Source organism: Salvelinus sp. IW2-2015, unplaced genomic scaffold, assembly GCF_002910315.2.
Source record: "Salvelinus sp. IW2-2015 unplaced genomic scaffold, ASM291031v2 Un_scaffold4228, whole genome shotgun sequence".
NCBI lineage: Eukaryota > Metazoa > Chordata > Actinopteri > Salmoniformes > Salmonidae > Salvelinus > Salvelinus sp. IW2-2015.
The window spans coordinates 1-16568 of NW_019945499.1; the positions used below are offsets into that span (position 1 = coordinate 1).

At 40.8% G+C, this 16568-nt stretch overlaps 2 protein-coding genes across 3 annotated transcripts in view; both read left to right on the forward strand.

Annotated features, from left to right (window-relative positions):
• Positions 1-7: 7 nt before the first annotated feature.
• On the forward strand, positions 8-15717 carry LOC112077046 (ribonuclease inhibitor-like). Its single transcript, XM_024143655.2, has 5 exons — positions 8-227; positions 311-484; positions 1160-1333; positions 1612-1787; positions 15699-15717. The coding sequence occupies exons 1-4, from the start codon at positions 40-42 to the stop codon at positions 1754-1756; spliced, it is 681 nt and encodes a 226-aa protein (XP_023999423.1). The 5' UTR covers positions 8-39; the 3' UTR covers positions 1757-1787; positions 15699-15717.
• Positions 15718-16132: 415 nt separating this feature from the next.
• LOC112077045 (NACHT, LRR and PYD domains-containing protein 1 homolog) overlaps positions 16133-16568 on the forward strand; it is a 15204-nt gene continuing 14768 nt past the window's right edge. The window contains exon 1 of one of the 2 annotated variants that reach the window (XM_024143654.2): positions 16133-16216. In XM_024143654.2, coding sequence (XP_023999422.1) covers positions 16206-16216 — 11 coding nt within the window. In that variant the 5' untranslated portion in view covers positions 16133-16205. The remainder of the gene's footprint in view (positions 16217-16568) is intronic. The other variant, XM_070441545.1, reaches the window with a different exon arrangement.

The window sequence follows — 16568 nt, forward strand, 5'->3', positions numbered from 1 at the left end:
TGTCTGAATGAACTTGGTGCCAACTCTCTAGTTGAAGACATGCAGACCTCCCTGCGATCAGGAACTCTTTCAGAAACAGAGCTAAAACCTGACCAATGTTCAGCCCTGGCCTACCTGTTACTGATGTCAGAGGAGGTGCTGGAGGAGTTTGACCTGAAGACATACACCACATCAGAGGAAGGTTATCAGAGGTTGCTGCCGGTAGTGAAAACCTGCAAGAGAGCACTGTAAGTTCTGTTATTGAGTTGATGTTTACAGTATCATTATAATGAAGGATTTGTATATCTAACAGATTATCTCCTCTCTCCAGACTGGATCACTGTAAACTCACATATGAATCCTGTGAGACTCTGGCCTCAGCTCTGCAGACACCAAACTCCCCCCTGAGAGAACTGGACCTCAGCTACAATACCTTGAGAGACAGAGGAGTGGAGCTGCTCTGTGTTGGACTAACCAGTCCACTCTGCAACATACAGACACTCGTGTGAGTTCAATATCTTCAGTATCCACTGTCTTTATAGTGTTTATATATTTGTAGTAATTATGTGTAATTATGTTTTTAACATTATTTGAACATCTTGGTAAATATGCAGAAACATACATACAATGTGATAAATATAATAAAAAAAGGTTAAATATCTTGAGTGAGTTAGTATGGTTTTAACATAGTCTAATCATGTCCTTCTGTTATTGTCTTAATGCATCTGTGATAACGTGCGTCTCGGTGAGAGGTGTAGGAGAGCAGGGATGTCTGAGAAGCGTGTTTAATCATACAGTCCACCAATACAAAAATGGCACAGAAGAAAATCCAAAAACTACGCTCACGATACTAATCAACTCGTGCAAACGCACGGAGGAACAAACACAGTTCCGACACTTTACATACACGTGTGTAAATCGTGAACACAACAAACATCAAATACAATCGAGGGCAATACACACAAGTCTAATCCCGCACGAACTAAGGCAGGCAACAGGTACACACAGAAATAAACGCAATTGAAACCAGGTGTGAAAATAATCAGACAAAACAAACAGAAAAGGAAAAAGGAATCGGTGGTGGCTAGTAACAAGGAGAGGAGTAGAAGTCGTGACAGCATCTCATTATTCTTAAAGCTTTGCATATTTAACAGTGTATCAACATATCTCCTCTCTCCAGACTGGATGGCTGTAAACTCACATATAAATCCTGTGAGACTCTGGCCTCAGCTCTGCAGACACCAAACTCCCCCCTGAGAGAACTGGACCTCAGCTACAATGACCTGGGAGACAGAGGAGTGGAGCTGCTCTGTGTTGGACTAACCAGTCCACTCTGCAACATACAGACACTAGTGTGAGTTAAATATCTTCAGTATCCTCTGTCTATAGAGTTGACATATTTGTAGTAATTATGTGTTGTTATGTTTTTAACATTATTTGAAACATTCTTGTTAAATATGCAGAAACATACATAGATGTGATAAATATATGAAACTAAAGTTAAATATCTTGACTGAGTTAGTATGTTTTTAACATAGTCTAATCATGTCCTTCTGTTATTGTCTTAATGCATCTCATTATTCTTAAAGCTTTGCATATTTAACAGTATGTCAACAATTCTCCTCTCTCCAGACTAGCTGACTGTAAACTCACATATGAATCCTGTGAGACTCTGGCCTCAGCTCTGCAGACACCAAACTCCCCCCTGAGAAGAACTTGGACCTCAGCTACAATGACCTGGGAGACAGAGGAGTGGAGCTGCTCTGTGTTGGACTAACCAGTCCACTCTGCAACATACAGACACTAGTGTGAGTTAACGTTCTTCAGTATCCACTGTCTTTATAGTGTTTATATATTTGTAGTTATGTTAACATTATTTGAACATCTTGGTAAATATGTAGAAACATTCATCAAATGTGATAAATCTATCAAACTAAGGATAAATCTCTTGAGTGAGTTAGTATGTGTTTTTAGAAAAAAATATATATAAAAATATATAAACTATTGGAACCAAGACTTTAAAATAACTGATATTGGTCACAAGATGGAGGGAATGTTGGAACATAACTAATGAAATTAAAGTTAGCAAAAATGTACTATTAATCCAGGATAAACTAATGTATAGAATTTATTACACAAGAAAAATTAACAAATTCTACAGCACAACGACAGAGTCGTGTCTTAAGTGTAAATCTAATGAGTAAATAATTCATGCTTTCTGGGAATGCTATAATTCCTAAAGTTATGGGCGGAGTTAGAAGTTGTCTGTCAGAAGTATTACAATGTAAACATACTTTTAATCCGTCTGTCTGCATATTTCATGACATGGCAAATGGGTGGTGTAGAAAGAGACCCAATGAGCTGGACGATTCTCTTCTCATCACTCATCTTGTAAAAACATTTACTAAAAATACACTTGAAGTCGGATGTCAAATCCAATTGTATTTGTCACATACACATGGTTAGCAGATGTTAATGCGAGTGTAGCGAAATGCTTGTGCTTCTAGTTCCGACAATGCAGTAATAACCCACGAGTAATCTAACCTAACAATTTCACAACAGCTACCTTATCCTCACAAGTGTAAAGGAATGAAGAATATGTACATAAAGATATCTGAATGAGTGATGGTACAGAACGGCATAGGCACGATGCAGTAGATGGTATCGAGTACAGTATATACATATGAGATGAGTAATGTAGGGTATGTAAACATATAAGAGTGCATTGTTTAAAGTGGCTAGTGATACATGTATTATGTAACAGTATAACTTTAGACCGTCCCCTTGCCCCGACCTCTGCGCGAACCAGGGACCCTCTGCACACATCAACAACTGACACCCACGAAGCGTCGTTACCCATCGCTCCACAAAAGCCGCGGCCCTTGCAGAGCAAGGGGAAACCCTACTTAAGTCTCAGAGCAAGTGACGTAACTGATTGAAATGCTAGTAGTGCGTACCCGCTAACTAGCTAGCCATTTCACATCCGTTACAATTACATCAAGATGGCAAGATGCAGTAGATGGTATAGAGTACAGTATATACAGTGGGAAGAATAAGTATTTGATACACTGCGATTTTGCAGGTCTTCCTACTTACAACGCATGTAGAGGTCTGTCATTTTTATCATAGGTAGTACACTTCAACTGTGAGAGACGGAATCTGAAGCAAAAATCCAGAACATCACATTGTATGATTTTTAAGTAATTAATTTGCATTTTATTGCATGACATAAGTATTTGATACATCAAAAAAGCAGAACTTAATATTTGGTACAGAAACTTTGGTTTGCAATTACAGAGATCATACGTTTCCTGTAGTTCTTGACCAGTTTAGCACACACTGCCACAGGGATTTTGGCCCACTCCTCCATACAGACCTTCTCCAGATCTTCAGGTTTCGGGCTGTCGCTGGGCATACTGACTTTCAGCTCCCTCCATAGATTTTCTATTGGGTTCAGGTCTGGAGACTGGCTAGGCCACTCCAGGACCTTGAGATGCTTCTTACGGCACTCCTTAGTTGCCTGGCTGTGTGTTTCGGGTCGTTGTCATACTGGAAGACCCAGCCATGACCCATCTTCAATGCTCTTACTGAGGGAAGGAGGTTGTTGGCCAAGATCTCGCGTACATGGCCCCATCCATCCACCCCTCAATACGGTGCAGTCGTCCTGTCCCTTTGCAGAAAAGCATCCCCAAAGAACGATGTTTCCACCTCCATGCTTCACGGTTGGGATGGTGTTCTTGGGGTTGTACTCATCCTTCTTCTTCCTCCAAACACGGCGAGTGGAGTTTAGACCAAAAAGCTCTATTTTGTCTCTTCAGACCACATGACCTTCTCCCATTCCTCCTCTGGATCATCCAGATGGTCATTGGCAAACTTCAGACGGGCCTGGACATGCGCTGGCTTGAGCAGGGGGACCTTGCGTGCGCTGCAGGATTTTAATCCATGACGGCGTAGAGCGCGTTACTAATGGTTTTCTTTGAGACTGTGTTCCCAGCTCTCTTCAGGTCATTGACCAGGTCTGCCTGCTGTAGTTCTGGGCTGATCCTCACCTTCATCATGATCATTGATGCCCCACGAGGTGAGATCTGCATGGACCCCAAACCGAGGGTGATTGACCGTCATCTTGAGCTTCTTCCAATTTCTAATAATTGCGCCAACAGTTGTTGCCTTCCCACCAAGCTGCTTGCCTATTGTCCTGTAGCCCATCCCAGCCTTGTGCAGGTCTACAATTTTATCCCTGATCCCTTACACAGCTCTCTGGTCTTGGCCATTGTGGAGAGTTAGAGTCTGTTTGATTGAGTGTGTGGACAGGTGTATTTTTACAGGTAACGAGTTCAAACAGGTACAGTTAATACAGGTAATGAGTGGGAACAGGAGGGCTTCTTAAAGAAAAACTAACAGGTCTGTGAGAGCCGAAATTCTTACTGGTTGGTAGGTGATCAAATACTTATGTCATTTAATAAAATGCTAATTAATTACTTAATCATACAATGTGATTTTCTGGATTTTTGTTTTAGATTCCGTCTCTCACAGTTGAAGTGTACCTATGATAAAAATTACAGACCTCTACATGCTTTTAAGTAGGAAAACCTGCAAAATCGGCAGAGTTTCAAATACTTGTTCTCCCCACTGTTCATATGAGATGAGTAATGTAGGGTATGTAAACATTATATTAGTGGCATTGTTTATAGTGGCTAGTGTTACATTTGATCAATTTTCCATTATTAAAGTGGCTGGAGTTGAGTTAGTATGTTGGCAGCAGCCACTCAATGTTAGTGGTGGCTGTTTAAAATACCTAACGTTGTATTTCAAAAGTAGTTTGAAATGTTTTGGTAAAGTTTACTTGTAACTTTTGATACATTTTGTAGTGAAGTGGCGAAAGTTGGAAGCTGTGTTTTTCTGGATGAAACGGTCAAATAAATTGACATTTTGGATATATATCGACGGAATTAATCGAACAAAAGGACCATTTGTGATGTTTATGGGACATATTGGAGTGCCAACAAAAGAATTTCGTCAAAGGTAAGGCATGATTTATATTTTATTTCTGCGTTTTGTGTCGTGCTTTCAGTGTTGAAATATGCTTCTCTCTTTGTTTACTGTTTGTGCTATCATCAGATACAGCATCTTATGCTTTCGCCGAAAAGCCTTTTGAAATTCTGACATGTTGGCTGGATTCACACGAGTGTCTTAATTTGGGTATTCTTAATGTGTGATTTAATGAAAGTTTGATTTTTATATCATTTTATTTGAATATGGCGCGCTGTATTTTCCTTGGCTATTGGCCGGTGGGACGATTGCGTCCCACCTGCCCCAGAGAGGTTAACAGTCTGATGGTCTTGAGATAGAAGCTGTTTTTCAGTCTCTCGGTCCCTGCTTTGATGCACCTGTACAGACCTCGCCTTCTGGATGATAACGGGGTGAACAGGCAGTGGCTCGGGTGGTTGTTGTCCTTGATGATCTTTATGGCCTTCCTGTGACATCGGGTGGTGTAGGTGTCCTGGAGGGCAGGTAGTTTGCCCCCGGTGATTCGTTGTGCAGACCTCACTACCCTCTTTAGAGCCTTATGGTTCTGGGTGGAGCATTTGCCGTACCAGGCGGTGATACAGCCCGACAGTATGCTCTCGATTGTGCATCTGTAAAAGTTTGAGTGCTTTTGGTGACAAGCCGTATTTATTCAGTCTCCTGAGGTTCTTCACCACGGTGTCTGTGTGGGTGGACCAATTCAGTTTGTCCGTGATGTGTACGCCGAGGAACTTAACTTACTACCCTCTCCACTACTGTCCCGTCGATGTGGATAGGGGGGTGCTCCCTCTGCTGTTTCCTGAAGTCCACGATCATCTCCTTTGTTTCGTTGACGTTGAGTGTGAGGTTATTTTCCTGACACCACACTCCGAGGGCCCTCACCTCCTCCCTGTAGGCCGTCTCGTCGTTGTTGGTAATCAAGCCTACCACTATAGTGTCGTCTGCAAACTTGATGATTGAGTTGRAGGCGTGCATGGCCACGCAGTCGTGGGTGAACAGGGAGTACAGGGGAGGGCTCAGAACACACCCTTGTGGGGCCCCAGTGTTGAGGATCAGCGGGGTTGAGATGTTGTTACCTACCCTCACCACCTGGGGGCGGTCTGTCAGGAAGTCCAGTACCCAGTTGCACAGGGCGGGGTCGAGACCCAGGGTCTCGAGCTTGATGACGAGCTTGGAGGGTACTATGGTGTTAAATCTTGAGCTGTAGTCGATGAACAGCATTCTCACATAGGTATTCCTCTTGTCCAGATGGGTTAGGGCAGTGTGGTTGCGATTGCGTCGTCTGTGGACCTATTGGGGCGGTAAGCAAATTGGAGTGGGTCTAGGGTGTCGGGTTGGGTGGAGGTGATATGGTCCTTGACTAGTCTCTCAAAGCACTTCATGATGACGGAAGTGAGTGCTACGGGGCGGTAGTTGTTTAGCTCAGTTACCTTAGCTTTCTTGGGAACAGGAACAATGGTGGCCCTCTTGAAGCATGTGGGAACAGCAGCCTGGGATAATGATTGATTGAATATGTCCGTAAACACACCAGCCCGCTGGTCTGCGCATGCTCTGAGGACGCGGCTGGGGATGCCGTCTGGGCCTGCAGCCTTGCGAGGGTTAACACGTTTAAATGTTTTACTCACGTCGTCTGCAGTGAAGGAGAGTCTGCAGGTTTTGGTAGCGGGCCGTGTCAGTGGCACTGTATTGTCCTCAAAGCGAGCAAAAAAGTTGTTTAGTCTGTCTGGGAGCAAGACATCCTTTTCCGCGATGGGGCTGGTTTTCTTTTTGTAATCCGTGATTGACTGTAGACCTGCCACATACCTCTTGTGTCTGGGCCGCTGAATTGCGACTCTATTTTGTCTCTATACTGACGCTTAGCTTGTTTGATTGCCTTGCGGAGGGAATAGCTACACTGTTTGTGTTCGGTCATGTGTCCGGTCACCTTGCCCTGATTAAAAGCAGTGGTTCGCACTTTCAGTTTCGCGCGAATGCTGCCATCAATCCACGGTTTCTGGTTTGGGAATGTTTTAATCGTTGCTGTGGGTATTACGTCGCCGATGCACTTTCTAATGACTCGCTCACCGAATCAGCGCATTCGTCAATGTGTTGTTTGCGCAATGCGGAACATGTCCCAGTCCACGTGATCGAAGCAATCTTGAAGCGTTGGAATCAGATTGGTCGCCAGCGCTGAACAGACATGAGCGCTGGAGCTTCCTGTTTTAGTCTCTGTCTATAGGCTGGAACCAACAAATGAGTCGTGGTCAGCTTTTCCGAAAGGGCGGGGGAGGCCGTTATATGCGTTGCGGAAGTTAGAATAACAATGATCCAGGGTTTTACCAGCCTGGTTGCACAATCGATATGCTGATGAAATTTGGGAGTCTTGTTTTCAGATTAGCCTTGTTAACCTGTTATGGCTGCAGCCCGACGCCGGTACACCTATGACAACATCCGCTCAGTGCAGGGCGCGAAACTCAAAATCTATTTTTTTTTAATATTTAACTTTCACACATTAACAAGTCCAATACAGCATTTGAAAAGATAAACATCTTGTCAATCCAGCCAACATGTCCGATTTTTTAAATGTTTTTACAGAGAACACCACATATATTTATGTTAGCTCACCACCAAATAAAAAAGAGGACAGACATTTTTCACAGCAAGTAGGATCCAAGTAGCATGCACAAGCCAACCTAACTAACCTAGAACCAACCTAAATAACCTAGAAAAAACTACCTCAGATGACAGTCCTACACATGTTACACAATAAATCTATGTTTTGTTTCAAAAAATGTGCATTTTTTTAGTATAAATCAGTTTTACATTACTGCTACCATCATAGCTACAGTCAGAAATCGCACAGGGAGTAGCCAGAGAAAATACAGACACCAACGTCAACTACTATTACACATCATAAAACATTTCAGAACAATATATGTGGATAGCTAATGAAAGAGAAAGATCTGTGAATAGAGCCAATATTTCCGATATTTTTAAGTGTTTACAGCGAAAAACAATATATCATTATATTAGTTACTTACAATAGCTAGCACACAGCAGCATTGATTCTAGTCAAACGGTAGCGATAGCACAGTTCGACAGATATATGAAAAAGCATCCCAATTGGGTCCTTATCTTTGTTGATCTTCCATCAGAATGTTCTCCAAGGGGTCTTTGTTCAGAAACGTCTTTATTTCGATCCAGAACGAACGATTTCCCTCTTGAATTAGCAAGCACACTGGCAGTGCGGTGCAACCTCTCCATGTTGACAAAATTATTGCGCGCATCACGGTCTAAAGTCCAGAATAAATTTCAATAATATAATTAAACTATAATTGAAAAAAAATACTTTAGGATGATATTGTGACATGTATCAAATAAAATCGAAAGCCGGAGATCATAATTCACCTTTTAAGACGTTTTCCAGAGGCGAGTCCAGGTCTCCTACTTCGTGCCAGAAAAAAAATAAAACTGCGCAAACCTCACCAAGAGGTTGTGTTCAATCCAGGACGAGATAATCAAGTGATTTCTTCTCTCACTTCGCATGACAACCCAGGGGAAGGCGTATGAGTGTTTCTACAGTCCTAAGTGACATTGCCTTTTATGGACAAGCTCTTAAAGAGAGACATCGATTTTGGAAATCTCACTTCCGGATAGGAAATGCTGTAAAAAGAGTTTCTGTTCCACTTAGAGAAATAATTCAAACGTTTTAGAAACTAGGACTGTTTTCTATCCAATAGTAATAATAATATGCATATTGTACGAGCAAAAAATTGAGTAAGAGGCCGTTTGAAAATGGGCACATATTTCCAGTTATTCAATACGCCCCTGCAGCCATAACAAGTTAACCTGTCTGACTCTGGGGTTTCGCTAGCGGAACTCCTCCACATTCCACTGAAAAGCCAGAGCGCGAAATTCAAAGATAATTTTTAGAATATAATTAACTTTCACACATTAACAAGTCCAATAGGGCAAATGAAAGATACACATCTTGTGAATCCAGCCAACATGTCCGATTTTAAATGTTTACAGCGAAAACACCACGTATATTTATGTTAGCTCACCACCAAATACAAAAAAGGACAGACATTTTTTCAGCACAGGTAGCATGCACAAACCAACATAAATAACCAAGATCAACCAAACTAACCAAGAAACAACTTCATCAGATGACAGTCCTATAACATGTTACAACAATAAATCATATGTTTTGTTCGAAAAATGTGCATATTTGAGGTATAAATCAGATTTACATTGCAGCTACCATCACAGCTACCGTCAAAAATAAGAGACCGAAGCAGCCAGAGTAATTATAGAGACCAACGTGAAATTACCTAAATATCATCCTAAAACTTTTCTGAAAATCGATGGTGTACAGCAAATTAAAGACAAACATCTTTTTGAATCAGCCAATATTATCCGATTTTTTAAGTGTTTTACAGCGAAACACAATATATCATTATATTAGCTTACTACAATAGCCTACCGCATTCATTCATCAAGGCACGGTTAGCGATAGCAATAGGCACGTTAGCGTTAGCGAATAAACCAGCAAAATAATATTTAATTTTTCACTAACTTCATCAGATGAAGTTCTATAACATCAACGTTATACATACACTTATGTTTGTGTTACGAAAAGTGCATAATTTAGAGCTGAAATCAGTGGTTACTACATTTGTGCTAACGTAGCATATTTTTCCAGAAATGTGCGGATATTTCTATTAGACTCTCACTATGTCTGACATATAGACTTATTACGTAACGTTTACTAAAAATATACATGTTGTATAGGAAATGATAGTACACTAGTTTTATTAATGCAATCGCCGTGTAGAATTCTAAAATAAACTTCATTACGACATAAGGCTTACGTTATGGCGAGAGAGTGCCCAAAACCGGGCGCAAAACTAATAGTTCACAGTTCGATAGATATATGAAATAGCATCATAAAATGGGTCGCTACTTTTGATGAGCTTCATAGAATGTTGTAAAGGTCAGTCCTTTGTCAGAACAATCGTTGTTTGGTTTTAGAACGTCTTTTTCCTCTTGAATTAGCAAGACACACTTGGCCAAGTGGCGCGAAGCTCTCTTCTCTGAACAAAGGAACAACGCAACACGTAACGTCCGAATAAATTTCAATAATCTAATAAACTATATTTGAAAAAACATACTTTACCGATGATATTGTCACATTTATCAAATAAAAATCAAGACGGAGATATTAGTCGTCTCTAACGACACTTTTCAGAAGGAATACCAAGTCTCCTCGCGCTTTCCAGAAAAAGGAAATGGGGTGACCACGTCATGCAGAGGGTTTTATTGCCACCTCAGACACAGATAAAACATACATTTCTTCTCTCACTTCCTCTTTGACATTAGTGGAAGGTGTATGACGTGCATGTATCGTCATAAATTCTCAAGCCCGTTTATAGGCAGGCATAGAACAGAGCATATGTTTTTAGATTTCCACTTCCTGATCAGGAAGTTTGCTGCCAAATGAGTTGTTTTATCACAATTATATAATTCACGGTTTTAGAACTATAGAGTGGTTTCTATCCAATTAGTAGATAATAATATGCTATTGTAGAGCAAGAATTGAGTACGAGGCCGTTTAAATTGTCGGCACGATTTTACCCAATGAAAACAGCGCCTCTGTCTCAAAGGTTAACCTGTCTAGTGACTGGGGTTCCGGAACCCGTTCCGCTGCAGAACTCGCAACAGCCATTGAAATTGCAGGGCGCCAAATTCCAATCAACAGAAATCTCATAATTCAATTTTTATAACATACAGTATTAGACATTCAATTTTAACAATTAAATTCTCATTAATCCAACCACAGAACGATTTCAATAAAGCTTTTCGGCGAAAGCGAAATATATCATTATGTCAGGTCAGCAACTAGTCACAGAAAGCATAACAGCAATTTCCAAAAAGAGAGGAGTCACAAAAAGCTGAAACATTGATAAAATGAATACTACAACATTTGATATTCTTCATCAGATGACACTCCCGGGACAACATGTACACAATACATGTATGTTTTTGTTCGATCAAGTTCATTTTTAATCAAAAACTCAGTTTACATTTGGTTTGTCTCAAAACATCCGTGATTTGCACAGAGCCACATCAAATACCAGAATACTCATAATAACATTGATAAAGATATAAGTGTTATTCACAGATTTAAAAGATATGCTTCTCTTAAGGCAGCTGCCGTGTCATGATTTTTAAAAAACTTTACGGAAAAAGCAAACATGCTTTGAGTACGTGCTCAGGAGACAACACAACAAGAGATGATCCGCCAGTTGGAGTCAACATAAGTCAGAAATAGCATTTATAATGTTCACTTACCTTTGAGTGATCTTCATAGAATGCACTCCAGGAATCCATTCCACAATAAATGTTTTGATTGTTCATAAAGTTCATATTTTATGTCCAATATTACCTCCTTTTGTTTAGCGCATTTGGTAAACAAATCCAAACTCACGTTGCAAATCAGCGGGAAAGTACGGACGAAAAGTCCAAAAGTTTATTACAGGTCGTAGAAACATGTCAATACGAAGTATAGAATCAATCTTAAGGATGTTTTTTACATAAATCTTCAAAATGTTCCAACGCGGAGAATTCCTTTGTCTTCAGAAAAGAAATGGAACAGAGCTCCGCTCGAGTCACGAGCTCAAAGCCAATTCTGCGCAGACTCTGAACTCATTCCCTCTCATTCGCCACTTCACAGTAAGAAGCATCAGACAAGGTTCTAAAGACTGTTGACATCTATAGTGGAAGCCTTAGGAAGTGCACATGACCATATCCTACTGTATCTTAATAGGTGAATGAGTTGAAAAACGACTCAGCCTCAGATTTCCCATTCCTGGTTGATTTTTTTTCTAAGGTTTTTTGCTGCCATATGAGTTCTCTTATTACTTCAAGACATATTCAAACGGTTTTAGAAATAAATATAGAGTCTTTCTCTATTCTCAATAGTATAATAATATGCATATGTATACTGAGCAAGAATTGAGTACGAGGCCTGTTTTAAATTGGGCACGATTTTCACAAAGTGAAACAGGTCTAGTCTCAAAGGTTATACTGTCTTAGGACTGGGTTCCGGACCCGTTCCGCTAGCAGAACCTCGCCAACAGCCAATGAAATGGCAGGAGGCCAAATTTCAATCAACAGAAATGCTCATAATTCAATTTTATCAACATACAAGTATTAGACACCATTTTAAACATTAAAATTCTCATTATCAACCACAGAAACAGCGATTTAATAAAGCTTCGCCGGAAAGCAGACATATCATTATGTCAGGTCAGCAACTAGTCACCAGAAAGCATACAAGCAATTTTCCAACAAGAGAGGAGTCAAAAAGCTAAAACATTTGATAAAAAGATGATCACTAAAACTTTTGATATTCTTACATCAGATGACACTCCCGGGCAAACATGTTAACACAAATTACATGTATGTTTTGTTCGATTCAAGTTCATATTTATATCCAAAACCTCAGTTTACATTTGGCTTTGTCTCCAAAACATCCCGTGAATTTGCACAGACACACATCAAATCACAGAATAACTCATAAAAACATTGATAAAAGATATCAAGTGTTATTCAAGATTTAAAAGATATGCTTCTCTAAAGCAGCTGCTGTGTCAGATTTTTTAAAACTTTAGGAAAAAGCAAACCATGCTTCTGAGTAACGGTGCTCAGGAGACCCAAACAACACCAAGAAGAATATCGCCATGTTGGAGTCAAATAAGTCAGAAATAGCATTATAAATGGTTTCAACTTACCTTGGATTGATATCGTCGTCAGAATGCACTCCAGGACCAGTTCCACAATAAATTGTTGATTTGTTTCCATAAAGTTTATTCATTTATGTCAATACCTCTTTTGTTAGCGCAATTGGTAAACAAATCAACTCACGTGCAAATCCAGCGGAAAAGGACGAAAAGTCCAAAAGTTATATAAGGTCGTAGAAAAACTGTCAAACGAGTATGAATCAATCTTAAGGATGTTTTTAACATAATCTTTAAAAAATGTTCCAACCGGAGAATTTTCCTTTGTCTTCAGAAAAGAAATGGAACAGAGCTCGTCGATAGTCGAGCTCAAAGCATTCTGCCAGAACCTCTGACTCAATCCCTCTCATTCGGCCCATTTCACAGTAGAGCATCAGACAAGGTTTAAGACTGTTTGACATCTAGTGGAAGCTTAGGAAGTGCACATGACCATATCTATGTGTATCTTCAATAGGGAATTGAGTTTGAAACACGACCAACTCAATTTCCCACTATCCTGGTTGGATTTCTCCTCTAAGGTTTTTGCCTGCCATATGAAGTTGTCTTTTATACTCACAGACATCATTCAAACAGTTTTAGAAACTTTAGCGTGTTTTCTATCCAAATCTACTAATGATATGCATATATTAGCAACTGGGACTGAGTAGCTGGCCGTTTACTCCCTATCCATAAGAAGTTAATTAAAATCCCCAGCTACAATGAATGCAGCCTCACGATATGTGGTTTCCAGTTTACATAGAGTCAAATGAAGTTCGTTCAAGGCCATCGATGTTTCTGCTTGGGGGGAATATATGCGGCTGTGATTATGATCGAAGAGAATTCTCTTGGTAGATAATGCGGTCGACATTTGATTGTGAGGAATTCTAAGTCAGGTGAACAGAAGGACTTGAGTTCCTGTATGTTGTTATGATCACACCACGTCTCGTTATAAGGTATACCCCCCCGCCCCTCTTCTTACCAGAAAGATGCTTGTTTCTGTCTGCACAATGCGTGAAGAAACCAGCTGGCTGTACCGACTCCGATAGCATGTCCAGAGTGAGCCATGTTTCCGTGAAGCAAATAACGTTAGTCTCTGATGTCTCTCTGGAAGGCAACCCTTGCTCGGACAAACACTTTGGTTGGAATCATTAATTCTCGTTATTTCAACCAGTCCACAAATTTCTTGTTAACGAACTATAGTTTTGGCAAGGCGGTTAGGACATCTACTTTGTGCATGACACAAGTTATTTTTCCAGCAATTGCTTACAGACAGATTATTTCACTTATAATTCGCTGTATCACAATTCCAGTGTGTCAGAAGTTTACATACACTAAGTTGACTGTGACTTTAAACAGCGTGAAAAAAATTCCAGAAAATTATGTCATGGGTTTAGAAGCTTTTGATAGGCTAATTGACATCATTTGAGTCAATTGGAGGTGTACCTGTGGATGTATTTCAAGGCCTACCTTCAAACTCAGTGCCTCTTTGCTTGACATCATGGGAAAATCAAAAGAAATCAGCCAAGACCTCAGAAAAAAATTGTAGACCTCCAATATTCTGGTTCATCCTTGGGAGCAATTTTCAAACGCCTGAAGGTACAAATGTTCATCTGTACAAACAATAGTACGCAAGTATAAACACCATGGGACCACACAGCCGTGATACCACTCAGGAAGGAGACGCGTTCTGTCTCCTAGAGATGAACGTACTTTGGTGCGAGAAGTGCAAATCAATCCCAGAACAACAGCAAAGGACCTTGTGAAGATGCTGGAGGAAACGGGTACAAAAGTATCTATATCCACAGTTAAACGAGTCCTATATCGACATAACCTGAAAGGCCGCTAAGCAAGGAAGAAGCCACTGCTCCAAAACAGCCATAAAAAAGCCAGACTATGGTTTGCAACGGCACATGGTGACAAAGATCGTACTTTTTGGAGAAATGTCCTCAGGTCTGATGAAACAAAAATAGAACTGTTTGGCCATAATGACCAGCGTTATTTTTGGAGGAAAAAGGGGGAGGCTTGCAAGCCGGAGAACACCATCCCAATCGTGAGGCACGGGGGTGGCAGCATCATGTTGTGGGGGTGCTTTGCTGCAGGAGGGACTGGTGCACTTAACAAAATAGATGGCATCATGAGGACGGTAAATTATGTGGATATATTGAAGAACTAACTATTTGACCACAGACAATGAAAGTGTTGTCGTTGTTATTGGTTCTTCAACAATGTTCAGAAATATTGACTGTTCTGAAATTCTTATTGTAGCCAATCAGAATCTGTTACGAGGCCTTGCTACACAGACAGGATGTACAACACAGAGCAATGAGTAAAAAGTTGAGAGAACAGTCAGGTACCTTTCAGACAACATCGAGGAGGAATCCTCACCAGAAAGGATCATCAACTTGCCAACTCTCTAGTTGAAGACATGCAGACCTCCCTGCGATCAGGAACTCTTTCAGAAACAAGACTAAAACCTGACCAATGTTCAGCCCTGGCCTACCTGTTACTGATGTCAGAGGAGGTGCTGGAGGAGTTTGACCTGAAGACATACAACACATCAGAGGAAGGTTGTCAGAGTTTGTGCCGTAGTGAAACTGCAGAGAGACTGTAGTTTGTTATTGTGTTGATTGTTTTACAGTCTTATTATAATGAAGGATTTGAATATCTAACAGATTTACTCTCTTCCAGAACTGGATCATGTAAGCTCAATATAATTCTGTAAGACTCTGCTCCGCTCTGCAGACACAACTCCCCTGAGAGAGAACTGGACCTCTAGCTTACAATCGACTGGAGACAGAGGAGTGGAGGCGCTCTGTGTTGGACTACAGTCCACTGCTGCACATAGCAGACACTAGTGTGAGTTAATATTTCAGTATGAGTTATTTGTGGATGTTTTTTTAAACATGTGTTTAATCATGTGCTCTTCTCCTCTAGTCTAGGTCAGTGTGGTCTGCAGAGGGTGCTGTTGCAGATCTGGCCTCATCGCTGAGTTCCACAACCACAACTGAAACAACTGGAGCTGAGAGACAATGACCTGCAGGACTCAGGAGTTACACTGTTGTTGCGTGGACTGGAGGATCAGATGTAAACTACAAACGTGGGGTAAGTAACAGCTGTTTGTCAGAGTTCAGTTTGTGTTCTGTAGTAGGATCAAAAATTTTAGGATATAACTATATATTATACATACATATTGTACTGTTGTGATGGCAATGTGTATGTGGGTGTCCTACAAAATGATTGACCAGTAAGTCCAACGTAGACAGCCTGTGCTGTGTCTCTGTAGGCTGTCTGGCTGTCTGGTACAGAGGAGGGCTTGTGCTGTCTGTCTTCAGCTCTGAGGTCAACACCTCCCACCTAAGAGCTGGACCTGAGCTACAATCACCCAGGAGACTCTGCAGGGGACTGCTTTCAGCTGCTCTGGTGGATCCCACATATAAACTGATGAAGCTGAAGTAAGTCAGAATAGATGTCTAATAGTGTGAGCAGCGGTTGTGTCATATGTAGTGTAGTAGGGTCAGTAACATGAGGGCATGGTGGGAGAATTAAGAGGAAGTTAACTCAGCAGGCTGAGCACTCCATCACAGCATACATTCACCACAATGAATACTCTCTTCTGCATCGTGATATCTGTTGGAATTGTACTCTGTTCTGTATGCAGTAGGTAGGATGAATACTGTATGTCTCTAGTAATGAATTGTACTCCGATCTGTATGCAGTAGGTAGGATAGAATACTGTATGTTCTTAATAATGAATTGTACTCTGTTCTGTATGCAGTAGATGGTAGAATCTGTTTGTCTCTAGTA

Excerpts from the sequence above, each read along its gene's own strand:
- LOC112077046 (XM_024143655.2), top strand. The coding sequence starts at position 40 with ATGCAGACCTCCCTGCGATCAGGAACTCTTTCAGAAACAGAGCTAAAA. Across the intron at positions 485-1,159 it reads TGCAACATACAGACACTCGT|ACTGGATGGCTGTAAACTCA; the intron begins GTGAGTTCAATA and ends TCCTCTCTCCAG. Across the intron at positions 1,334-1,611 it reads TGCAACATACAGACACTAGT|ACTAGCTGACTGTAAACTCA; the intron begins GTGAGTTAAATA and ends TCCTCTCTCCAG.